General features: G+C 40.4%; 1 protein-coding gene across 6 annotated transcripts in view; it reads left to right on the top strand.

Moving 5' to 3' along the window:
- DMD (dystrophin) overlaps window positions 1-25,789 on the top strand; it is a 1,006,632-nt gene that overhangs the window by 944,061 nt on the left and 36,782 nt on the right. For 3 of the 6 annotated variants that reach the window (XM_010571327.1, XM_010571328.1, XM_010571332.1), the window contains 7 exons: window positions 2,283-2,484; window positions 5,810-5,895; window positions 8,479-8,636; window positions 17,014-17,180; window positions 19,294-19,405; window positions 24,437-24,573; window positions 25,351-25,389. In XM_010571327.1, the coding sequence (XP_010569629.1) occupies window positions 2,283-2,484; window positions 5,810-5,895; window positions 8,479-8,636; window positions 17,014-17,180; window positions 19,294-19,405; window positions 24,437-24,573; window positions 25,351-25,389 (901 nt within the window). The remainder of the gene's footprint in view (window positions 1-2,282; window positions 2,485-5,809; window positions 5,896-8,478; window positions 8,637-17,013; window positions 17,181-19,293; window positions 19,406-24,436; window positions 24,574-25,350; window positions 25,390-25,789) is intronic. The other 3 variants (XM_010571330.1, XM_010571329.1, XM_010571333.1) reach the window with 1 other exon arrangement.

Here is a 25,789-nt window from a genome sequence, read left to right as displayed (position 1 = left end):
ACAATTCCTGGCTCTGGGAGAGGACCCTCCACATTTCTTTAATCTTGGTGGGAAAGGTGCAGGAGGAGCTTAATGTGGCGAAGGCCAGAGCCACTCTTCTTCCCATAAAAAGAAGTTCCCTAAAGCAGAGCATGGTGGCAAGCACTTTTTGCTTGTTATAAGATGAACATGTGTTATTAACTTCAAGATAGGACAGGAGGTTGATGAAGAACGGGGTGAAAGGCTTTTCAGAAGTTGCTGCTTATTAGTGGGAAAAGCTTTCACAAAGTGGAATGACCCATGTTTAGCAGTAGCTGCATATATAATTAAGCTGCCACTCAGATGCCTGAGGGGTTCATTTAATTACCATTGATTCATAGTCTCAAAGGAACTGAGAGTTCAGCCTCAAGCTCAGAGTTCAAGGTGTTGTGAAGGCAGTGCTCTATTTCCAATTTGACTAATAAATTATTAGAAGAGTCTTTCTGAGACTTTTAGGAATGGGTCTGATAAATATGCTTTTGTGGGATATAACACTGACCTTAGAATAGCTATACTTTATATGCTAGTAGCTTAAACATAATATTCCAAAATATTTTCTTTTAATAAATATCTATATGCTAATGTGAAAACAGTGAAATTCCAATAAAGCTCTGTATAAAACCACAGATTCAAAGTTAAATTTCTTGGTATAATAATAAGGATAACATTCCAAGCCTTCCTTACTCTAGCACTGGGTATGTCAGGCCCACAGTGTGAAATTTTCAGAGGTGCTTAAGGGATTTAGTAGCAGAAGTCCCTATTGATTTCCAATGTAATTTATACTCCTGAAATTCTTTTGGCAATTATGAAGTCCCAACATGCTGTCCATGCAGCATTACCAAGCAGCCCTGCGTGCAGCTGAAGTATTTTTCATCTCCACTAGGAGATGAAAGGGTCAGTTTATCCTTGGTAAAATAGGATACTCAAGTGTGAATTTGGCAAATGCGCCCTTAAGCTGGATCAAGTTCTAAAAAAATTCCTGTATGGGGTTCTGCATTTAGCCTCTGCACATTTTTTTTTCTTTTTTTTTTTTGACGTTACCAAGAGATGTTGCTTACCAGGACTCCATGAAGCACATTTTTATTCCAATGAGAGAAAAACTGCTCTTGCAGTTGGGTCAGTTCATTTCCCAGTTTTGTGAAGAATTTCCTGGATGATTTTGGGCATTTCATTCTAAGCCAGATGCTACTCCCTCGAGTCATGTTGAATCATGCTGGACTTTGTGACTGCTCATGGTATGAGCAGGACTAACAGCATCTGGTCTTTAATATCCCTATTTCTCACACCCTGGAAATTCACTGCAAAGAATTACAACGGGTTTTCTTGTGGCAGCAGGAAGATCTGCGTTAATAGTATCATTTTTCTGATTTGTTCTTGTTCCTGTTTTACTTTGTAAACCAACATCCCATAACTCTCTGATTTGGTGTCCCCCAAAATGTGATGCTGCTGTTGATGTTAGTACGCAGAGAGTAAGAGCTGAGAAAGGGAAGTTCTGTTTTGCCTTGGACATCCGAATTTCAAAATGCAACTGACTTAAATTGGAATGAAAATCAAGTTTTTAAATGTCCATGACAAAAAACTCTGTTGTATGTTGACTGATAAGTTTTAAATGTGTCTTACTCTGTAATGTCCTAGAGGTATTATAAATGTAAATGCTCTGCAAAATTAAAAATGGATAAATTTCATTAATAAATATTAAAAGAGGTCATATAATGTTCCTGGAACCTTCTTTTCCCCGTTCTCACGAGAGGAAAAGTAACAGAGGTTAATCCCAGTTCAGTTGTGATTTGTTTGTGTATTCCTTGTGGAGTTTGGTTCAGTTAAGATTGCTCGACTTACATAAGAAATGGATGGCACGTCTCAGGAAAGCTGATGACATGTACTATGTTTCGAGCACGTTTGGTGAATGCAGTAGTCAAATATTAGCCTATCTGTAGGAACATAAAACATGGAATATGTAATTTTTACTTAAATAGTAATTTGTGTAATATTTCCATAGGATCCAATGGCATAATAGGTACTTTACAGCTAAAAATGAACCAAATTTCACTTTTATAAACACTGCCCTCCAAGACCACAGCTGAATAAACAGTGCACCTGTAGGAGTCTTGAAACCAGTCTGGCATGTGACTTTCAGAGGACATAAAATGTCCTCTAACCAGGCATGTAAGCCAAGTAAATTGTTCTATTTACTTTTTGGGTATGGGTAATACAACCACTGTTCCTCTTCAATCTTTATTGTGTGGGGTTTTTTATTTTAACAGTGGATCTCCTGAGTCTGTCTGCTGCATGTGATGCCTTGGACCAGCACAACCTCAAACAAAATGACCAGCCGATGGATATTCTGCAGATCATTAACTGCTTGACCACCATTTACGATCGACTGGAACAAGAGCACAATAATCTGGTCAACGTTCCTCTCTGCGTGGACATGTGCCTCAACTGGCTGCTGAATGTCTACGACACGTACGTATGGGTGCTCTGAACGTGGGCCGCTCAGGAGCTTTCCCAACAGCACAGGGTGGAGGGGGAAGGGGTAACGAGCCGTCCACCTCATTATAAAATGAATGGCTTGAAACTGAAAAAAAACCAGTAGTTGAAGTGAAAGTTTAATAAACCTAATGGTTTAATGGCTGCATTTAGCTGAATCAATACAGCCCTTGATTAGGCTTACAATCCTAGCTTTATTAAGCTAAGCAATGAGAGAGCTGGAAAACAACTTTTTAAACAGATCTGTGTTCAGAGCAATTCTGGGACTACATGTCCTCAGTAGGTCATGGCTTTGCATGGCTTTTTAAATTTATTTAGGTAAAGAAATTCAAGAGAATTACCCAGAAGCAACAGTACGAACACCATCATATAGACTCTTGCATGTGTCTGTACTTCTGCATGTTAAACCTTTTCAGAGCTGTCCATTTTCTATAGCTTTCAATCTAAAATTTTTGTTCAAAGATGGAAGAGGTTCATCTCTAATCTAGTGTGCTTACAACCCTTGACAGTCAGGAGATTTGAGGAATACTTAATGTAAAATTTAATTTTAAAAAGTGTACCTATAAGTATAAATACAACAGAGTAAATTTACCTTAAGAAGATTTATGAGTATTCCTATTCAGTGCGTTAATGGTGTTGCTCATGATGCATAGACAAATTCCAACACACATTTGTAAGCTAATTTTAGAATAAGCCATTATTTTTTTATTTGGTGAATTTAGTGAAAAAAATGTCAGTGGAAGTCTTTATTTGTGTTTTTAATGTTTGTATCAGCCACCTTCCACCAGACACATATTTCCATTGAAACGGTTCCATTTTGAACCGTATCGAAGTGAAGCGCCATAACATTGTTCTTGCATGCACCCTTTATCACAGCACTGAAGCTTCAATGATCGCCTACCCAAAAAAAAGTACAGATTTGTACAGAGTCTCTTCCTGCAGGTTGACCTCCAATAAGCCAGTTGCTTATAACATCCTCTGCAGCAGCTGCAATATCCTGTGAAGTGGATTACCAGATTACATTATATTCTCGTGTAGTGTACCGGTAGTAGAGAATGGGGCTATATTCATTTAAGAGCCAGGTTTTATTTCTTTACTCTACTTTGGCTTCCACAGAACTCTGATCCACTTCTGAATTATCATCAACTATAAATAACATATAAACGAAGATACTCAGCGAAAAAAAAAGATGTGCTAGGGATGTTAATCCAGATCAGCCATGTTAGAGGCAGAGAGGGAAATAAAGGTCGCTCCCCAGGCTGCTCCTAAGTTGGACAGTCCGGTTTAGATTTCCTGTGTCCAGTCGAATTCTCTTTATGTTGCACTGTGCTGAAAGTACAACATTAGAAATTACAATTTGCTGCCTCCAGGCAATTCCCTTGGTACGCTAGGGAACTGTATATTGCAGGACGCAATGTTTTATGTGTGAGGAAAGCTCGTAGCTATTTTGCTGAAATTCAGGTTTGAATTACGCTGGTAAGAGAGGTGACCTTGGGGTTACATGTGTTTAGTTTTCATTGTAAACTTAATAGGCAGAGATCAACCGAAGTGCATAGCAGTACTGGAGACATTTAATTAAATATACTGAATCTTTACTTTTCTTATAATTGAAAACTGTCATTTGTGAAGATATTAATCAAATTCACAGTCAATGACTGATCTAATTATGGGCACAGCTCTGCAAATCCAACACGTTTCAGATTTGTTTTAATTGATCAGTCACTCATGCTCATTTGCAGTAGTATGCTAAAGTATTGGTTTGACTTGGGAGGAGAGGAGAGTGAACTGAACAACTCACGATTCGTGCAAGTTTCAATTTAATATGCCTTGCAGGGAAATCATCATTCTACAGTCTTCTGTATAATTTGCATGAGCCTGGTATTCATCAGCAGGAGTTTCTCAGGGCACAGAGGATAATTAATTTGGAAAAGATTTGGGGGAGAGGAGTAAGAGGAGTGGCATGTGGAAAGCATAGGTAAACAACAAATTTTTATTCATGATGAAAAACGCAAGATTCTGTACTAAAAGGTTGCAAATTCTAAATTGAGCTTTGCCCACTGGTTTCCGTCTGCACCTTTTATAGGGTTTGCAGGGGAGATACATGGGTAAATGAGCACTGCTGGCCTCTACAACGCTTTCATAGGATTAAAAAGACAACATGCATCTGTGCCAAACAGTGGAGCCTGATGCATGACTATGGCACGCCGGTACATGATTTATCTTATTTCCAGTGGTGTTCTTACTGGCAATGCTTCAAAACTGTTGATAAGGCTCTGCTTCAAAAATGTCATTTTTAGGCATTAGCTTCCTACGTTGTATATGTCTTCGTTTGCAATAGATGTTATATATTTGAAATGCTATCAGAAATAAAAGTCTTGGGGGAAGCCAGCAACTGGAAGTAAATTGAGCTAAACCAGATGACTGAGAGAAGATGTGAAGGTTTGTCATTGTGTCGCCTGCAGCGCAGAGGAGGATGTTTTTCTCACAGTCACGGTAAAACGCAAAAGTAATAGCGTGGGCACATTACAAGGCAGGAGTGACAGTGAGGGGAAGGCTGACCAGAGGCAGCACGGGGACTGAGGTGGAGCATACCAGCCCCTTGGCACTGGGCAGGACAGGTTTGACTGCTGCGAGGAGGAGCTCAGAAGCCACGCTGTGTTGTTAATGGCATAACTGTACAGCCTGCCTGCCTTCTCGTGATCACTAGGCAAGCTTCATCAGTCACCTGAATGTCTTGCAAGTGCCCCCGTCGCTGCTCACTGCTGGCAGAGGCTGCTTTTTTGTGCTTAGCTCCCTGTTGCCTTCTCAAACAAGTCAGGGCAGGGCTGACAGACAGTAAGCAGACTTTGTAAAAACGACTGCTACATCGCACTTCTAATGAAAGTGAAGCTATATTGTCTTTGCCAAAAGAGATGGTTTGCTGTTCTGTCAGGGACCTCATCTTCTCTGAGAATAGCTCAGCAGCAGTTCATAGAGAAGCCTGTTCAAGTAAGTGTAAGGTAAAGACTCTTTACTCTCACTTTTGTCATAAAAAAGGAGGTGAGTAATTATTTCCAAATGAGACCATTTCTGGTTGAATTGATACAACAGCACAATCCAATTCAGCTATGCCTGTGAAGCCACAACCGTATTTTATATTTCATTTCTAGCTTACCTAATAACCAGCCAGCATGTGCTGTGCAACATGGTTCTGTGTGGGACTTCATTTATGACGACTACGGTACTGCAGTGAACTTCATTATAGTAGACAAATTATGACATGAATGGATCATATTATCAGCCAATGTTTCTTTTTCATTAGGGGTCGCACAGGAAGGATTCGTGTCTTATCTTTCAAAACTGGTGTTGTATCCCTTTGTAAAGCACACCTGGAAGATAAATATAGATGTAAGTCAATGTAATTCTTTTGGTTTTAGTCTATGTTTATATTCTGTTTTTATTCCTCCAATTTATTGCATAAACATTTAGATAGTATACAGAGACATTCTTTTAGATAGCCCTGATGCAAAGTGTGTTAATTCACTCCACCTTGTACTTTTAAGTTATTTGTTCAGTACAGTTTTAGGTAGTTGAGCACAGCAGTCCCCAAACTTTTTTGATTGCACCCCTACCAGTAAAAAATTTTTGAGCATGCACCCCCAATAGGTGTATATTTATTTATAAATTATATATGTGTACTACTGTACTAATAATTATGTACATTATAAAACATACCAAAAATAGAAATTAAAAAAGTTACAAGAAAGATGAAGGAAACACTATTTTTAAATTTTTAAATTTAATCTATTAACAGTACAAAAAATATTTCCTTACTGCACCCTAATGGATTGTCTTGCACGCTCCCCGGGGTACAAGAACCCCTGTTTGGAGACCACTGGTTTAGCACACCTTCATACACAAAAATGCATGTCTACAGGACATCTTGCATTACAACATTTTGAAATATATTAACTTTTTAAGATGTTTTCCATAATGTGGTCAGGGTCTTGTTATTTACATTGTGTTTAAATATAGTTGCTACCTTTAAATAAATATGCAAATTTTGCATATCTTATTACACCAAATCCTGAAATACTTGAAAAAATTCCAATTGAAGCTTTAGTTTTATCTGACTAATAAATCAGTTCATTAGTGAGGCTAGATCCCGAAAAGAACTACTGATAAGAGTAGTTCTCAAGACTAACTTTCTGGTTAAATTAACTGGTAACACTCATTCATGCATTTAAAAAAACCACTAAAAAACCAACCCTTAGGATTTGACCCAATACCATAGCAGCTCTTCATCAATTGTTATTATTTTATTCTTCTACTACTGAAAGTTGAAGAACACTGAAGAGAAAACAGTTCCGACAACAGAGTCAGTGCATGACTATGTATAATTGGATCAGATTTTAGGGCAATCACTATGAATGTCATGATCTCTAGATGTTTCATGTGGGTGTTGTGAAAAAGTATTCAGAAAATCTTTTAAGAAAATTACTCAGTATGGATATTTTTCAAAATGATATTTCCTTGAGGATTATCAAAGTTATAAAGGAAAACATTTATTCATATTTTATAGTCTCCTGCAGTGTGTGTGCCCGGTAATGCGTAATCCCCCTTTTTAAGGTTGTAGAACACTTAATGTTTTAATGGTGGGGAAATTGAAAGCTGAATCATTTGTGGGAGAGGAAGGAATTGTCTCTGCCAGGCTGTGGTCTGGCTTTACCATCCATGCCGAAGTTGTAGTGCAATTGCTCTTCTTATTGCTGCAGGTATGCTTTGAGTTGCACCCCTTAAATTTTTTTCTCTCATTTGTGCAGCAGAGCAGAGTTGGTTGTGCTAGAGCACAAGTCTTCAGGCTTGCAGAGGTTAATGAAGGTTTTATCCAAAATTATTTATTACAAAACTAGACTCGGCAAGAGTGAAATTCATGTAATTAAAAAATAATCCTTTCTCTATCCATTCCTTTATTCCTTCGGAAGAAAACAGGTGTCAAAGCAGTGCTAGGAATGTTATCTCGAGCAGTGCTGAAGCACCTTTATAATTGTATCCCTGGTGTCGGGTGAAATATTAAGGTGGCTCCAAAAAAAGGGTGTTATTTTATTCTAGCTGTCTCTCGGTCTCTTTTTTTTTTAACTCTTTGAAAATAAAGGAGAATTTATTCAGGTCATGTACTGTCAACAGGGATATTACCAAATAAATATTTCAGTTAATGCTAACCTGATTTTTCTTCTTACTATGAACTCTAAAACCTTCTCAATGTATACGTAGTATAACTAATTCCCACCAAATTAAATTGAGTTTACAAAGGGATAATAATTCTGTCCTGTAAGGATTCTTTTCTAGAGTGATGCAGTAACAGAACATGGCTTCAAGTGACATTTCTCTTCAGAAGTGAAAACTTAGGATGATATTAACATTCTCCGTGGATGGCAGGTTCTGTCGTGCAGTAATGTTTTTCTTTCATTTTAGAAATACTCTTGGGTTAAAAGATTATGATGTATCGAAGTTAGGGAGCTCTTGTTTTTCAGATCAACTCATCTGAAAGAGAAATGGATTCTCCAAGCTGTACATTGATTGCTAAGACTTGAAAATGTGCTGTATGTTGTATGAGATTATTTTACTGTGAAACAATATTTTTGAAACATTTATGTTGTTGGGGCTCTAAGATCCTGCTGTTTAGTTAGCTGTGTTGCAGAATCAGCGCTGCTATTGTCAGTAATGCCACAGGTGCTGTGTTAGAATGGGCTTTCCTCCCAGGTACAAGCCAATAATGCTATTAAAAATTTTCACTCGACTGCATATTTAACAGAGAAAATACAGTGTTTATGGGAAGAGAAGCACCCACACTGAAGACACATTTTTGTGTTCATGCCCGCCAAGGCTGTTGACCACACTTGTGAGCCTTTGAAACTATGCAAACTTCCCCACTATTTGCTGCATCCCTGTAGCGATGCTTTAGCTCTGGTGTCCTTTTCCTTCCTCCAGACCTGTTCAAGCAAGTGGCAAGCTCCACTGGCTTCTGTGACCAGCGCCGGCTGGGGCTCCTGCTGCACGACTCCATCCAGATCCCTCGGCAGCTGGGCGAAGTGGCCTCCTTTGGGGGCAGCAATATCGAGCCGAGCGTCAGAAGCTGCTTCCAGTTTGTAAGTTCGTGTTTGCTCACTGTTAATTTTCTGATTTGTATTTTGTGTCAAGATAGCCTGTCCGTTCTGAAGAGGATTGAAAATCTGGAAGGAGGGTTAGGGTACCGAGGGTTGTTTAATGGTGGTGTTCACTGGTGTATTAAACCATTCCTTTGATGAGATGTATTTGAATTAGTCTGTTTCGCTGGCCATGGTGGAAGAAGCCCAGATTATATTGTTATCCAGAGAGCAAATAATTGTCATCAAGGCTTATATTGTAACTGAACCCTGCAAACAGTTTAAGTCTTTGTTACGGCAGCTCCTGGTTTTACAATTTTGTATTGCCAGCAGTAGATCGCCATTTATTGCTTCCATGTAGGTGAACAGAAATGGTTAATCTAAATTTTGGGCATATACATACCAGTGACAGCCAGGTGCCCAGGGGGGCAATAGGACAGGAGCGACTGCCTGCAGTGCTGTCTAGGGGCAAGGAGTGCTCAATGAGCTCCTTCCACTGCTTGAATGGATAATGCCAGTTTTCTTTAAAGAGTACTGAAAGAATTCCCGTCCTGTCTGTTGAGGAATACATGGCAAACTGGAGGCTCTTTTTCAAACTTGTAAATTATTTAATCTGGGCAGGAAGAGAGTTAAGGGAATTATTCATCCTTCTCCTAACCACCAGCAGAATGCACAAGATGAAGACAGCTGCTTAATGAAAAGGTAGAGGAGGGGAGGTAATGTATGATCTGTGATTAACTCTCAATGCATCTTCTACATTACAATGGAAGAAATGCTCTTTTCCCATCCCCTGATGTCCCTGGGGGATTTTTTGTTTGTTTGAGGGCGGGGGAGTTGTTTGCTGTTTTTGCCTGCTGCTCAAGTTTCATTATGTAGTAGTTTCAGTTCTGTAGTAAGCAAAACGCAGAAAGTTTTTTTCAATGAATATTAATGCTTGGAAGTGATTATGAAAAGAATCTAATTCTAAAATCACCACAAACTTCAGTTGTGATGGGACGTTTGCTTTCTGTATTTTTAAAACTTCTTTTAATAGATTAATTCTACAGGGTTCACATTTTCCCATTTCCATCATTCATGTCTTGACCTTTTATAATTCTAGTCTGTATTTGATGCCATTTGCAAGTTAATGTTTTATAGGGCCATATCCTGGGGATAACCCATGCTGATAAACTATGCGTAGTAATGTTGATAGCGGGGTTAGACCCTGCTGTGTCTTTAGAGCCTCAAGTTCCATGTTGGGCTTTCAAGTGAGACCAGCACAAAATGATGCCACAGCAAATCCATGGTCAAAAGCTTGTTTCTGCAGATGACCTTCCTCAGAAATTAGGCCTTGCTGGATCCTATTGTTTTCCCAAGTGAATGGCAACAGTGCTTAGAACACTGTTGAAAAACTGATAAGGAAAGTGACCTCGAAATCTGACAAAAACATGTTTTTTTTGGAAAGGGGGCTGCCATTCTGTGTATTTATACTAGGAAAGAAAGCAATAAAATTCATAGTGATGGAACACACAAAACCAGTTTCTATAAAGTAGGAGGAAGACTTTGGAATAAATGTTTATTTGAATAAAATGAGTTAGCAACCTTGTCATTACAGATGAAGACATGCCAGTGGGCTGAATGCTGTACCGCATCCAGCTGCCGGCATTTCTTTAAACAGCCCGAGCACAACTGGGCACAACCTTTGCCATGTTCATAAATCAGAACATCGGAAAACCTGAGGTTTCCTTCTCTTACCTGCACTAAGAGGAATTTCATCCTCTCTTTTTCCTTTGGGCGAAGCTTCATTTTAATTTGCAGAGTGGGAGGGTGGTTTCTGACCTGGGTTGCAGCAGAACAGATGACCTTCTAGGAGGACCAGAAAGGGGGATGGAGGCTCAACCGAGGAGGGGAAATACAAAAATAGGCAGGATGGAGTCCTAGGGAAGAGGAGCAGAAATCCAAGTGTAGGGAGAGCCCTGATGGAGAGGAGGGAGAAGGAACTAAGGAGTGGAAAAATACAGGCCACCGTTAGGGAACGATGGTAGGAACAGTAGTGGGAATAGTAGCGATGAAGGAAACAGAAGGGTGGGTAGGATGAGGCATGAAAGAAGGGAGCAGCCAGGAATGGAGATGGGGGAAGAAATAAGACCTTTCCAGGAGAAGGGGAGGAGGGGAGCACAGAGACATCCTTTTGGTGTAGGATGGTGGTGCTGGGGGGGGGCATCGCAGAGGTGCTGGGGGTGTGGGGAGGGGAGCAGGGAGCAGCCCGGGAAAGGGAGAGGCTGGAGGAGGTAGACAGCCGAGGAGGATTGCACAGGGCTCCTGGCAGCCTCCTTTTACTGAAGTGAGATAATTCAATTTTTAAAAATATTGTGGGGATTCATAGTTTACATTACTGTGTGGAAACTAAATTAAGTCTTTGTACACCCACGGTGAGGAACGCTTTTTCTTCAGGGGTTTTTTTTTCTTTCCTTTTTTTTTTTTTATTTTCTGGTGATGATAAGCCAGCAATAAATTGCAGTCATGTCAGAGTCTGCAACAAATGTGTGCTTCAGAAATGGCTCTCCCAGCCCCCTTAGGTTAGGTGCCCTGGCAACGGCCTTGTCTGTCTGCACAACAGCAGAAAAAAAGGAGATGTTTACTGTTCCCGGCGATAACAGGGGAAATCTCTCCTGCTTTTCGGTTTGAAGTGCGAGTCCTTGGGAATGAGGGTTGGGGAGGGAGGGGAGGCTTCCTAGCCTGGCTGTTGGCAGCAGCCTGCCCGATGCCCACTCCTGCCGGCACTGCCTGCTCCCCAGGAGCAGGTCCCCTTACCACAGGCTGCTGCTGCCCAGTTACTTTTCATCCCCCCAGCACCGACTCTTGCTTTCCGTAGTTTTCTTCGTGTAGGGGAAGGTGCTGATAGTAATTCTTGGGAGAAAAAGGATATTACAGGACTCATCTTTCCTATGCGGGGCAAGGGGCTGTAACTTCCGCTTTGAGATTTTAAAGAAAACATATTTTTAAGTGAGAGCAAGGAGCTTGATCTAATGACCATTTGAAGACTATGTAGTTCTGCCTGGGCTCAGACTGCATCAAAGCAATCTATAGATCCATGAAAAATTGAGTGAATTCAGTATTACTGCAGTGTGAAAGCGCTTTCCTTTTAGTTCTATGATGGGTACGTTATTTTAAGTAAACAGGATAGGGAATTGATAAGGATTGAAGGATACATGTGCTGTGTTTTAATCAGTGGAAAATTATTAATATGCTTTCCGTGTATAATGTAAATAGGACCTAGGAATTCATATCACTGCCTTGGATGAGTTACTGTGGCATTGGGACATTTAAGAGATGTGATGCGAAAACAGAGTGCAGCTCGGATGAAAATGTCTCTTGCTGTTTCTCAATAAAATTTTCAATATTTGGTTCTTGGTTATAAACTGCTTTAAGTATGCTTTCTTCCGAGGGTGTACTTGGAGTACTTGATGTGGAAAACTAGTACCAATGAAGCTAAGGAGTAGTAAAATATGTGCAGTTAATTTATATCTGTATTTTAAACCTTCTTGTTTCATTTCACTTTGACAGAGGAAAGTATTTTAATATTCTATGTTGTATAGTCTTGGTTTCTAGATTTGTACTTGACCAATGATAAGGCAAGATTAGCCTGGTTTTTACAACTACTTCTACGTGTCCAAATCCGGTGTATTTACTCAGACAAATAAAAGCCAAAATAGGAGCCTGTTAGTCCTTTTAGGTGGGGTTTGGGTATTCCAAATCCTGGGCCAGGACCCTGATAGTGACCTGGGCCATGAATGCTGTGATTTGAGTTGGTTGGGCAGTTGTTTTGTGAGGGGTCGGTTGGGTTCGGTTTTTTTTCCCAGGAAATACCAATACTGTGTACAAGTAACTATATATAGTTATATAGAGGTCTGTATGAAAATAACATACAAATGCAGCGTTACCGTTAAGGCACTCAATCTCTTTTGAGAGATCGAGGCAGCCCTTGTTTCTATTCATAGGATATTTCTTCTGCTTTTGGCTCTGACAGGGGAGAGCTGGCCTAAGGGAACTAGCAAATCCTTCCTCAAGCTGCTGTAAATGTCATAAAACAGCAATTCTGGTTTTATTTCAGCAGGATTTTGTGAACCTGTGCCTGACTTTGGGAGGCACTCTTCAAGAGTCCTACAAGTGAACTGCTTTAAAGAGCCATTTTCAAATGGTTCAGGGGATGGGGAGCAGGAAGATGGGTTTTTTTCAAGTGTGGATGATATAAAACTGTATATTAATTCACTTCTGGGTTCATAGTTTTTTATTTTACTACTCTTTGCCACAACACTAAACACATTGACTGGAGTAGTCAATGGAATCAAGTGTAATGCAAGGGGTCAAAGTAATGATCTTAAGCATTTGCTCCAAGGGTCGAGGCAGATTTAAGCAGTTTGTGCCACCCAAAGTTACCTTCGTAATAATCCTCTCTTTCCTGACCTTGAAACAGCAGTTGTCTCAGAAACAATAAATTCTTGACTTTTGTTTTCTTACCAGCCAGCAATGGGGAGAACACGAACATAATGAGGAAGTCACTCAAGAGCGGAAGACAAGGTTGAACAGGGTTTGGTCTGACTCTGGGGAGACAGGGCTGCTGTTCATGGCTTGCTCTGCATTTTTAAACTTTTAACAAGTCATAAGAATCCTATTCCTCAGTTTGGTTTGTCCAAAATAATATATACCTCAACTAATGGAAATGTTTTCATCCCAGATGAAAAACACCATTAAATTAACAATGTTAATTTAGCTCCAATTAATTTCCTACACTGCACATAAACAGAATATAGCTCATCAAAAATGTTATCAGAAATTTGTGCTATATTGTCTGACTGTCCAAAAACATATCACATTGTTCATGTAAAATCACGACTGGATTTTGGAGTATATTTCATATTATGGATAGATAAAGTCAATATAGCATAGAATATTTTTTAAACTACTAGCTGGAACAAGAGGGGGGAAAAAAAAAGAAAAATTCAGCTCCTAAGTATTGCGTAAAGATGCTAGCACAACCCAACTTCCTATTCCCCCATTGTTTCTGCAAAAGAAATACTGAAAAACAGATGTCTGGAACATAATGGATTTGAATGTCCCCCATAACAAATTGTTACTTGTAAGCTGGAAAGAGCTTTATGAATTTCACTTTATGATTCACTCTGTTATTACCATAAAAATTGGGAGTTGCACAGAAATGTGTTCAAGAGAAGAACCATTAATATTCTTTACAGCTTGATCTTGTTGGTTCAGATACGAACTGTATGAATTCAGACTTTTTCCCTTATGTAAAATCTTCAGCTGCTGCCTTTACCGGATTTAGAGATTATTAAAAAAATTGTAATAGCAGCTCAGGGGACAGTTGAGAACTGTCTGTCCTATACGGTCTGACCCTGACCAGCTTTTCTCCATGTGGCTTTAAATCTTCATGTAATATAATTCGGAACCAGTTCTGATACATTTTAATGCACCTAATCTCTCTGAGCACAGGTTTTGTACAGTCAGCGTCCGGAGCTCTGGGTAGGCAGCTATTGGGACTGCCAGCAATTGACAGTGACTGCAAAATTAAAATAGATCTTTGGGTGTTACAGAAAGTCTTTCATTGCCGCCACATTTTCCCTGGAAATTTAAAGCAGCTACAAGTGGAGAACAGCGCTTTGAGCGGCTCATTCTTATTCTGACTGCAGCTTGCACTGCAGCATTTCTGTACACTTCATGTTTTTCTGTTATAAGTGACATATTAAAGAGATCCTCTTAAATTTTTTTTGAGGCTTAGAGGACCTCTGTATAGGAAGTGTAGTCTGCTAGGCAGGGTAATGGTTTGCCAGTGTAGTTCCTGGCTGACGCTGCCTCACCAAGTGATCCACAGAAAGTCTCTCCCCAGCCCCTTTACTGCCCTGGCTGCTAGCTGAAAAATAGACATACAGATGATAATATTTTATAAATATGCCTTTCTCTTAGGAGAGTTCTAGAATTAATTTAATTCTATTGAATTCACTGATATCCTGCAGCAGAAGACAGTATCCGCTGTTGCGAGCAGATGCTGTTGCCAGTGGTGGCTGGACTTTATTGTACTTTTGATTTTTTCTCTTTTTCCTTTGGGAGGGTTTCCTAAACTCTATAGCTACATGAAAAAACAGAGGAGTAGGATTTAATACAGAAGTATTTCAGTGGGTGAAAAAAAAAAAAAGGTCATTCCATTTCACGTAAGACCTGTAGTGAATATTAAATTGTGAGGGACTTTATCTGAATAACTGTAGATATGTTGTGGTTTGATCCAAACATCCAAAAAAGATGTGTATGACTGTACTAGAAATCCATATACATGGATCTTAAATGCAGTCACAGGAGTCTTAAGATGGTTTCCCAAATTAGCATCTCAAGAAGAAAGCCCTGACCAAAAAATCTCTTTGTTTCTAATTAACCAAAGCATTGCAGCAGCATTTTAAGTCAATTTTAATGCAACACATTTTTCAGGAGACATTCTGGGGTTTTTCTTCCACATCTTTCTGGTGGCCAGGGATTCTGTCTAGGAGACTTGGCATTTTTCTCAGTCTTCAAGTATTGATCAGTTAATTTGTTTGTCAAGATTATAAACAGTGTTAGCTTAAAAAAAAAACCAAACAAAACCCACACAATGAATTGGTTTTCCCTATAGCTCTCTCTCCTTTAGATCAGTTGTGATATTTTTTCTCCATATTTGTTGCTAGCATTTTCAGTTGAATAGGGTTTTAGCTAGGTCATACTAAACTCAGGTTTCATGAGAAACTGGAAAAGTAACTGAGAGCAAGCATAAAAAAAACCCCCAGCACTCAATCCCCTATTCATCTTGGTCCATGTACACGATACATTAATGCTTATTATTTATTTAAATGCTTCAAATAAGTTTGGAACCACAAAGGAAGACAGTCTGCCTTGTGAAGTTTGAAATAGAAAAGACTGGCCCACAGAGGGCTGTATTTGAAGGCCCAGAGAAAAAGGAAAACAGAGGATTTAAATATATTCAGCCCATAAATATGCTGTTTCTGCTGGGTAGCATGGAAGGAAATGTCTCAAGGAATTTGAATTAGCACGTAGTGATGGTTTAGAGAAATGGAGCGGGATGGTATCCCACTTCATCACTTGGGCTGTTCCCTATGCGGACCTGTCCTCCTCCCTCCCGTCCTCCCTGCCAGAGCCCTCCACTGTTTCCACCTGATCCATCACCTTGCTTTCAGCACTGAAACCAGCTTCCAGGTTCTCAGATAACCAGTTTTCTGCTGGCTTCCCGCCATCCTGCACGCCGGAGAGACGTTCCCTGCAAACATTGACTCCGTCACTTCACTGGTTTCCTTAAAATCCCTTTTGATGCTCTTTGCCTTTATTCTGCACTGTTCTTTGCGGTGGCTAGCCTGCCAGTATGGTGTGACCTCTATCCGTGTAGGTCGTTTGCCGTTGTCCCCCGTTGCCTTGTGTTTCTCGTCTCTTTGCTCCTTCTTTTTCGATACTGTAGGTACTGCCAGGTAGGGGTGATATATCATTTTTTGGTGTGTGCACGGTACCTGCCCCAATGGAATTCAGCTCTGCGACTGCACTGCCTTGAGCTTACTGTAGAAGAGATGCCTGAAATAAACACACTGGTTAGGATGTGATGGGAAGGCAGCAGAGGAACGGGGCTGCCGGGAAGTGTTCCTAGGCTCTTCTGCTGTTGGCAAAGAGGCGAAAATGGGAAGTAATGGAATATGAGGCTAAATTGATCATATTCTGTGGGACAAAACTGCATTGTGTTCGCAGGCAATGACGAGAAATTTAGAGATGATATGATGGGAAGAGGGATGCTGAGGCATTTAAGGAGGCAGAGTTTACATGTTGAACAGCAGGCTTGAGAAGGGATTTGAATGATTTCCTCACATGTGCGTTTTAAAGGTCAGTGTGATAATGAAGGATGTTAAGGAGGAAGAAATTTTGATCAAAAGACATGCAATTTTTAGGGCTTGGATAACAAACTGTTTTTAAAATAGGTGAGAAGCAGTGCTATGCAGGCTCAGATAAGAGAGATGGGAAACATGAGATCAAGCATCAAAGGTGATCCTGTAAGTGGGTGATTTTCTCTTGTGACAGAGTACATGGTAGTGCTGTCTATTGTAATAGGGAATAAGAGAAGGAGAGATTTGAAATGTTAATAATAGTTTTCCGTTCCTGGCTTGAAGGCAGGATCCTGGAGATTTTTCTGATTTTTTTTATTTTTTCTTTATGAATGGCTGGACTGGGGGAAAAGCTGGAGTATATTCAGGGAAAAGATACGGAGTAGGCAGGAAGCAAATGGCTTGAGCTGTTAATTAGCTGGTAGTAGACACATCACTTGTGCTCAGCCCCTGTCTTTCTTCCCCCTGTGTTACAGGCCAACAACAAACCGGAGATCGAAGCAGCCCTCTTCCTGGACTGGATGAGGCTGGAACCGCAGTCCATGGTGTGGCTGCCTGTCTTGCACAGGGTGGCTGCTGCTGAGACCGCCAAACACCAAGCAAAGTGTAACATCTGCAAGGAGTGCCCGATTATTGGATTCAGGTACAAATTCGCTCCCTTTCTGCCATGTGTACTACTGCTTGGTGGATCAAGAGCTCTGCTTGTTTCCAGGCAAATCATGCGTTTGATTTTATGCATGCTGTTCAGGGAAAAAATAATTGTGATGGGACACAAGGGAGAGTTACACCTAGACTGGGTACAGTGATGGGAGAGTTGAAGAGAACAAAAATCATCTATCAGTTAAGATACGGCCCTTCCTCTGTGTCCAAGTCTTTCCATGCGTCAACCAAAGTATTGATGGATTGCACAACTAAGACGATTTGCTTTACATTCAATGTGTCCTATACATGCAGTTACATTTTCTGAATTGGATCCTAATGAATTGCTTTCTGTCATGGTATAAAGCAAGGAGGTGCCTTGAAAATTCACAGACGTGTAAAGCTGCATGTTCGTTTCTCAGAGAAAGAATGTTGCTGGTGGAACATTAACCTGGAGTGGGGGAAATGCTGCTGGTCTATTTAAACATCTGGGTTGACACCATGGTTACTATGGCAATGAATAAGTCACTGTGTTGTAAAATGGCTGTGTGTTGGTATGCCTGTTGAGAATCCACTTAACTGCTAAGTAAATACTCACTTTCAATTATGCCTAGACTTGTTTTGTCACTTCGCTTCGCAATAGCTGCTTTGTATGGTTTCTGTCCTTTTTATGCACAGTCTTCTTTTACTATTGGCATTTCTCCTTCTGTGGTGTTGTGTTGTTTACAAAGAGCTTTCTGTAATTTTGTTTCTAAAACCTAGATAGACAACAGCAGCAAGCAGTACCACATAGAAAAGACATCATTTTGCTCTAACCTGGGAGAGCATGAACGTTGCTTTTATGCATGTAGTGGGGCTGTGCTTTCTGCTATGCAATTTCACAGGCAGTGGGAAACGGCAGAAATAATGAAGCTGTTGCTTTGTTTTGAATCTGAGTTTTTCTTCAGTGAGGCTGTTCCTCTAATCATCCAAATTCTTCTCCTTCTGCTTTTATTCCCCTTTGAATATCTTAACAGGGAAATGATAAATGTTACTGAGGAAGAGTAGGGATGTGAGTAGTTCAGCACATCCATGAAGTCTAATTTTCCTGTTCCCAGATACAGTTTATGAACTACTGAATTACTTACACGGTTTTGTATAAACAGCCAAAGACAAGTAGGTGGAATTGAAAAATGCAGCACTTGGAAAATCAAAGGATGGCAAGTGAATGGATAGTCTGTAGTGAGCATTGAGAACTCGGGAAGTGGACACTGGAGCTCTGTGTTTGCATCTAATTTTACTTGACTGATCTCATCTGTCTCTTAAATTTATATAACAAATCTATTATCATGATAGTAGAATCTGTCTGTCGCAGATTTTTTCTCTGGCTTTGCAAGTCATTGAAACCCTGTGTACACACTTGACAAAAAGATACTGTATTGGAAGGCTTTTAGAAAGCTAATACTGTGCGCCTCAGTACGTGTAAAACAATGTTCTTTTGAGGTCATTGTGACTGAACTGCTTTGCGTATTTGGAACAAGACAACCCTTATGCCTCTGGCTCTTTCAAGCACTTCAGCATAGCAGATACAACAGTTAGCTGCCTCATAGAGCTGACGAGATTAAATAATGGCCTGAAAGTGCATTCAGAGTTTTGCATGGGTGGAATACCATACAGGAAAATTGTTTTGATAGAGGTGCTAGGAAGGACACAAACAAATTCGTGCCTTGTATGCAGCACTTAGGAGTTTGCTGGAGTGACTTCTTGAGGAGGACATTACTTACTTGAATTTTACTTCCTCAGGACATTCTGTGTTAGGAATCATGATGAAAAGCAAAAGAACTGAAATCGGCATTATGGAAACAAAAAGCGTGGTGGTGTCTTTTGCATGTTAAGAGAGAGTGATTGTGTAGAAATCTCTGCTGTTGCCCAATGTTAACATTTTTTTGAAGATTCAGATCTTTGATAAACATCTGAGGCAGCAATACCTGTCCCTCGGTGGCGGAGAAGCATTGCCCGGCATTGCACACTGTGTGACATCTCAGGGAAGAGAACTTACTAATGCAGATTTGACAAGTTGATATGAGGCATTCACATACAAAGCTCTGAAGCCGTGGGGTTTTTTTCTTCTCTTTCAGGTACAGAAGTTTAAAGCACTTTAATTATGACATCTGCCAAAGTTGCTTCTTCTCTGGCCGTGTTGCAAAAGGTCATAAAATGCACTATCCCATGGTGGAATACTGCACACCAGTAAGTAGCTGTTTTACTGACCCTTACTGTCCCTTCTTATGTAGAAAGGAAAAACTTCATTTCCTATGTGCAAGGTAATGGAGCATTTGGGTGGTTTTCTCCCCGCCCCCGCCCCTAATTAAATCGCCTTTTATATACTAAACATGCCAGCAATTTCTGATGCTTAGTAAAGGATACTCCAATGGTTTGAAGTAAATTGAAGTTCATTGTTTGTACAGTGCTGTGTTGTAATGTATTATTGTGTGCTAACGACTTGTTCCATGTTCAGCGCCGTAGTTCACTTTATGGATCCAGCAGGAAGCCTGTGATTTGTGCAAATACTCATTTGTATCTTAGGTTGCAATGTTTTCTCCATATCAGTATGAGATTTTTCTTCCTTTCCTCAGTAAGTTGCCGCTTTGCTTGTTTTCCCTGCAACACTACGATTGCATTTTTAAGTTCTTTACTATTTATATTGTACGATCACTTGATGATATAAAATACCAGGGAAGTTCTCAAGAGTAGCAAGTTAGATTTCATTTCTGAAGACTGGAAGCTGGGATGTTCAGTGCAGCACAATGCAGATGTGCTGCACTGATGATGCGGTGAGGGTCTTCACCCTTGTTTCACAGCTCTCAAAAGGATCGCTTTTGCGTAAACAATTCTTTCATACCAGACAGCTGGCAAAGGAAATCCATATTACTCACTCAGTGTGCTCCTTTTTCTTTTCGGCCTCTCATGACCAGCGCAGAGGAGCATAAATTAGAGGATCTCTCAAGTTGTCCATCCACGATGCAGCACAACTGAGCTTTCAGCTGCCTTTGCTATTGTTTGTGGTGGTCTTGGAGCAGTGCACTCTCTGGTTGTCATTTCCTGGTGTGATGGGGTATTCCCTAGTCTTATACTTTCATCTGCTGGTCATATACAAATGGTGAAAATAAAGCATCAAAATTATACATGGGCTAGCCTCATAAAATTATATGAACGGTCTTTACATCTTCACCCAAACAAAAAGGCATGGCCAAAATGAAGTAAAGACTCTCAGCTTTTCTTAGAAACTTAGGAAGGAGAGAGAAAAATTTATTCCCCTAAAATATTATAGTAAAGCAAAACCAGTATTTTTGTTAGGTTTAATTTATGGATTTTTATTTACATTACCTATCAACTTTTACTGTAGCATTTAAGTGGCAGTATTTAATCTGAATTTCTGCAAGGGCAACTAATGTGCACTTGCTAGCTTTTTGTCAGTATGCATTGGCTGCTGCTTTTCAGCATCGTCCCTCAGGGGTTGAAGTTACTGGAAAGGGTGATTTGCCCGAACTGCTGCACAATTCAGAGGGAAGTGCTGGCGCTGCCTGGGCAGGTCTGAACAGACTTCTCCATTGCAGACATTCCTAGAGCAGACTCTCATGATCCCAGTTGTAGGCAGAACGAGCAACCGACCGACTGTGTTAGAGCATTCCTTCCAGCTGCTGCCGAATACCTACCTCCTTGCTGAATTGGCTGCGGTTCTGTTTTGCAGCTTGCCGCTCTTATTCTTGCTAATAAGTGACATGGCAGATGTGTGAATGGTGCATAGAGTGCACAAACCAGCATCTTTCTCCTATTTTCTTAACCTGTTCATAAGATGTGTTTTCAGGAGAGAGACATGATGAAGGATTATGAGACACCCCACAGCCTGCAGCAACTCATTGCAACATGGGGTCCAGCAGGTTTCTGTTCTCCCTAAAAATACCGATTACTAATAGGCAAACACAGTGGTGAACAGAAAACCTGCAGCCGCGTCCAGATTGCTGGATCAGAATAAAGAACCATTCACAGCCAGTACATTTTTTTGTGAATCCTGAACTCCAGCAGCCCGTGCTAATGTGCCGTGCTTGGCTGCGCCAGCAGCCAGTTGAATTAGAGAAGGATTAACTGGGGCGGGGGGGGGAAGTGAATGTGACGCACAGCAAGCCCTGATCTTTTTTGTGTTGCTGCTATTGAAAAAATAAACGCAAGTACTGTGTGACTGAACAAGACATCCACTGAAGCTATCATGTCAAGTATGTAATTGTTTTCTAAGTGAATGAAAAGGGGGTTGCAGGTGGCAGAGCATTTTTCCCTCTTCCTCCAGACAAATCTCTCACCTTAAAATGCATTTTGGCAGACAGAAGACATGTGATGCCTTCTTTGATATATCTTTGCAATAGCTAGGTGTGCACAATGAAGTGTTTTGATATTTTTATTCCCCCTCTGTCTTACTTCCAGGAAATTTTGGAGCACTGCAGTCTTTAATTCTGCTTAGGGGAGATTTGAGAACTCATGCTAAATATCTGAGGGATGTGATAACTTTTCCTTTCCTGCAAAAGGTTGAGGCAGAATAAGGGCAAGGCAGTCCCCTAATTTTCATTTAGACAGAAAAATTGCAACGATTATTCCTGAAAGCAGCACAGCTCGATTTATTGTTCAGAGAGGTGACTTTTAAAGAGGTTTCAAATAAAGCATAGAAGACAACTTTGAGACTGGGATTTAAATGTAGGATCTTTTTTCTGTTTGGGTTTAATGAACAGTGACACACTAGCATAAACCCCATCTTGTTAGAAGGAAGCATGTCAAACCAAGGTACCTGTCCACAGGCAGTGTTTACAGTTGGGGCTGAGGTCTGGGATGGGGGCTTGGCAAGGTACTTTCTTAAACTCAACTGGGAAGAGTCAGGTGGTAGTCAGATTCTTCTTATCTGAATGAGAAGAACTATTTCTTATGAAACAGTTTTGGTTTTGGAATAGTTTTGGAACATGCTTGACCCAGCTGCCTATGTATTGCTTCAATTTAAGAGAGCTGGGATGCTGAAACTCCACTGTTTCTTCCTCATAAACCAGTTCTGCTGAGAATTTTGTTTTTGATGACTTTACTCTGAAAATCATGTGTAATAAAACATCTGTGGACTAAATCAGAAAGTTTGGCTGAAAATAGCTTCAGTTTATCATTTTGTCCACATAATAATCACATTTTCTTTGCCTTTTTTGTGTTCCTTGAACATTTTATAAATGGCACTTGGATAGTATGAGAGGTGCCTGGTGCTCCTAATTGTCACTAGGAAGACATTTTCTTCTTGGGATTCTTGTGCTACCAGCTAGATCAGGATGTTTCTTTGCAAACACATCATTTTACTGTTTGGTTGTCATGCAGAAAGTTCAGGGGAGCAAGGTGGGATAACAGTCCCAGGAAGCTCGAAACGAAGAATGTTTTATTGTTAAATGTACTTGAAAACACTTAATCCAAATTACAGTCAAATGCAGTGGAAAGTGTTCGCAACATTGAAAATAGGCAAGGCAGGAATAAATGGTTATAAATGACACAGGTGAACAAACTGGGCAGAAAGCTGTGCTTAATCCACTTATACCGAGACTAGATATTAAAAGTTTTGTTCTGTTCCCACCTGATGTGCTCTGTGTGCTCTCGTGATGCCGACCTGGTTAGGAGCTCTCCTAGAGGATGGCATTCAGCAGAGGGAATTCCCTCCTGCTGGGGCATGCGAGGTCACCTCAGTAAATCCCCTTTCTGGAGTCCACTGGGTGGTCTGGGCATACTTAATCCCTCCCTTCCCCAAAATGTCTTTCCTTCTGATGTATTGAGGAAGTGATACTTAATATTATTGAGAATTATCTCAGTTTCTTGAAAATGCAGATGCTGCTGTAGTGGCTTGTAGGTTCTGCTGTGTCACTTCTCTGCCAGTCATTGCTCACACTGAATTTTCCTACCAGAGAAACTGACCGGAAAGCGAGCCAAATTCTTTCCAGCTTTACATGAAGTTTGTAGCTGTCGTGAGTAGGGATAATATTTTTCCTTTCTGTTAATGCATTTCAGTCTTTCTGCAGATTATTTTTCAAGGCATCCTTAATTTTTCTGCCCAGGCAGTCGTTAAAAATATATACATCTGTTTCAGCAGCTCTGTGAAGGTTGGCTTGACTGATAGGTCCCAGCACCTCCTTCCTCTCTAAATAGAAGGCATAGAACTCATTAAAAAATGTCAGAAAGATTAACTTTTCCATCATTTCTTTCCTTCACATTAGATACACTGGAGAAGCAATATCATTATATGGGTCAGGAAGAATTAATTTTACTGTAGAGGAGCAGTATTTCAGAGTTGAGTGTCTCTGTGAGGTGCAGAGAAGGGAGTGCAGCCTGACTAAAGTAACTGAAGTCTTCCATTAAATTCCTCAGAAAATCGCCTGACTCTTAATCAGGCTCACAAGAAGTCTTGCATCTTCCCAGCAGACATCCTTTGAACTCTTCCTGGCTCGTTCTGGTCTTTAGGAAACTAATTCCACTTTGCACTCCTCTGCTGGTCTCTGCAGCCACAAGGAAAGCCGACTGCAGGCGAGGGAGTAGAAAAGTTTGTGCAAATCGTACTATCCTCAAGGTATTGATCTTAAATGCTTGCTAGCTTCAGATTAAACAGGCGCAGGAAGAAATAACTGATCTAAGAATTTTCAGCAGCTCTCACCTGCTTTTTGTTTCTCTTTGATCCAAATATTAATGGCAGAGGAGGCTGAGAAGGGAAACTGGAAAGAAAACATGCCAAGAGTACAGGTCTGACTTTCGTGGACTGACAAGTCCATGAGATGTAAGTGATGAGTGTGTGGCAAGAGTCAGGATCCAGCCAGTGAAGCAGCTAGCTGGACACACGGACCAGCTGTATGTCCTCCGTTACAGCCATTTTAGTGCTGAACAAAAAACAGGCAAAGAGTCCCCTGAGCCGGGTGAGGAAATGACAAATTCTTGTCTAATGATTGCTTGTCCTCTTGACATCACCTGAGATGAGGCATGAGCCTTTCAGGGGGTTTTGGAGCTTCCCTTTTTCCTCCTTCCTCCCCAGTAGCAGTGTTGCTGTGTAGTACGTTGTAAAGTGACAGTGATAGATAAAATGTGCAGTTCTGGAGGTCAAGCCGTTGGCAGCTCTGCTTGGTGTGGCCACAGCTCTTCCAAATGACCCAGCAAAGGAAGAGGCAACCGAAAATCCATAATAACCTCATGAAAGATGATTTCATTGTGATTTGTGGCTTTCAGACAACTTCAGGAGAAGATGTCCGTGACTTTGCCAAGGTACTAAAAAACAAATTTCGAACAAAAAGATACTTTGCAAAGCACCCACGAATGGGCTACCTGCCTGTGCAAACTGTCTTGGAGGGAGACAACATGGAAACGTGAGTAGCTCTAAAGTGTCTAAGTAGCAATTCATTTGGTATGCTCTTTGAGCTCCCCAGCTGGTGCCAACTCCCCTCACTTCCTAAATGCATAAAGCCTCTATTTCTTTCATTTCTGTTAACCTTGGCTGGCAGGAAAACACAAGCTGGGATTCCAGTTGCCATTGCCTTTATCTGTTTTCACCTGTCCTTATACAGGAACTTCAACTTCAGATAGTAAAAGAAAAATACTTACCATCTTACTGACAGCCTTATAAACTTCTAAGTTTGATATGGCAATTTGGAGACTAATGATCTCTTCATTAAATTTTTATTTTCTTGCAAATGGGTATCTTTCCGTGGTTTTATTTTTTTAATTAGGCTACTGTGTTTGCAAGCTTCCCAGCTGATTGCTTCTTTTCTCACCCTATAAATTTAGTCTTATTAAATGGCTTTGATGTCTTTATGGAGAAAAAAGCAATAATGATGCACATGGAGAAATCAATGAGTTAACCCAGTTCCCTTTGGTTTTTTTTACAAGTTTAATCAGTTTAATGGCAATTGCACACAGCTTGTTCTCGCTCTCTCTCTTTCTCTCTTTTAATTTTAGATTTCAATTTTTTTCTCACTTTTTGGTTGGTTGCTCTTCACAGTCATTCATGTTGGTCTGTTGGATTTCTGTTTTTTAGTTGTTGTGTTTGTTTTGGTTTTTTTTTTTTTTGAAAAAGCTTTCTGTAGTTATTTTGCTGCTGAGTTTCTTCTGCCTCTCTCTTCACCTCCTCATTTTTTGTCTTGCAGTCCTGTTACTCTGATCAACTTCTGGCCAGTAGATTCTGCGTGAGTACTTTTGCTGAAGTGTGCTGCTGCTGCTACTGCTGCTGCGTTCCCTCACTTTTTTGTTTGTTTGTTTGTTTCTTTGTTTAGTTTTACATAAGTTCATTTCCTTCTTTCTTTATGATTATTTTCTTTGGTGCACTCTCTAAAGGAATGTTTTGATCCCAGATTAATAGAATGGGATAAATCCAGGAATTCCCAGCAATCATGGATTGTGTACTGTATACTCTTTCGAGAGTATGTATTTTCATCGAATTAACAGGGATTTTGGCGCAGTCCTACTAATGCTTATGAGAGTTTGTCGTTTAAAAGCCTGTGTTTCTGAATAAGTGTCGATCCCTCTGAATGTATACTAAATGCTTTTTGAAAGATAGAAATTGAACTGGATGGATTTAATTCAGTT

This window comes from Haliaeetus leucocephalus, unplaced genomic scaffold (assembly GCF_000737465.1).
Source record: "Haliaeetus leucocephalus isolate CR32 unplaced genomic scaffold, Haliaeetus_leucocephalus-4.0 Scaffold317, whole genome shotgun sequence".
In the NCBI taxonomy this organism is placed as follows: Eukaryota; Metazoa; Chordata; class Aves; order Accipitriformes; family Accipitridae; genus Haliaeetus; species Haliaeetus leucocephalus.
Note: the sequence above shows the minus strand (reverse complement) of the source record. Positions and strands in the feature narration are given on the sequence as shown.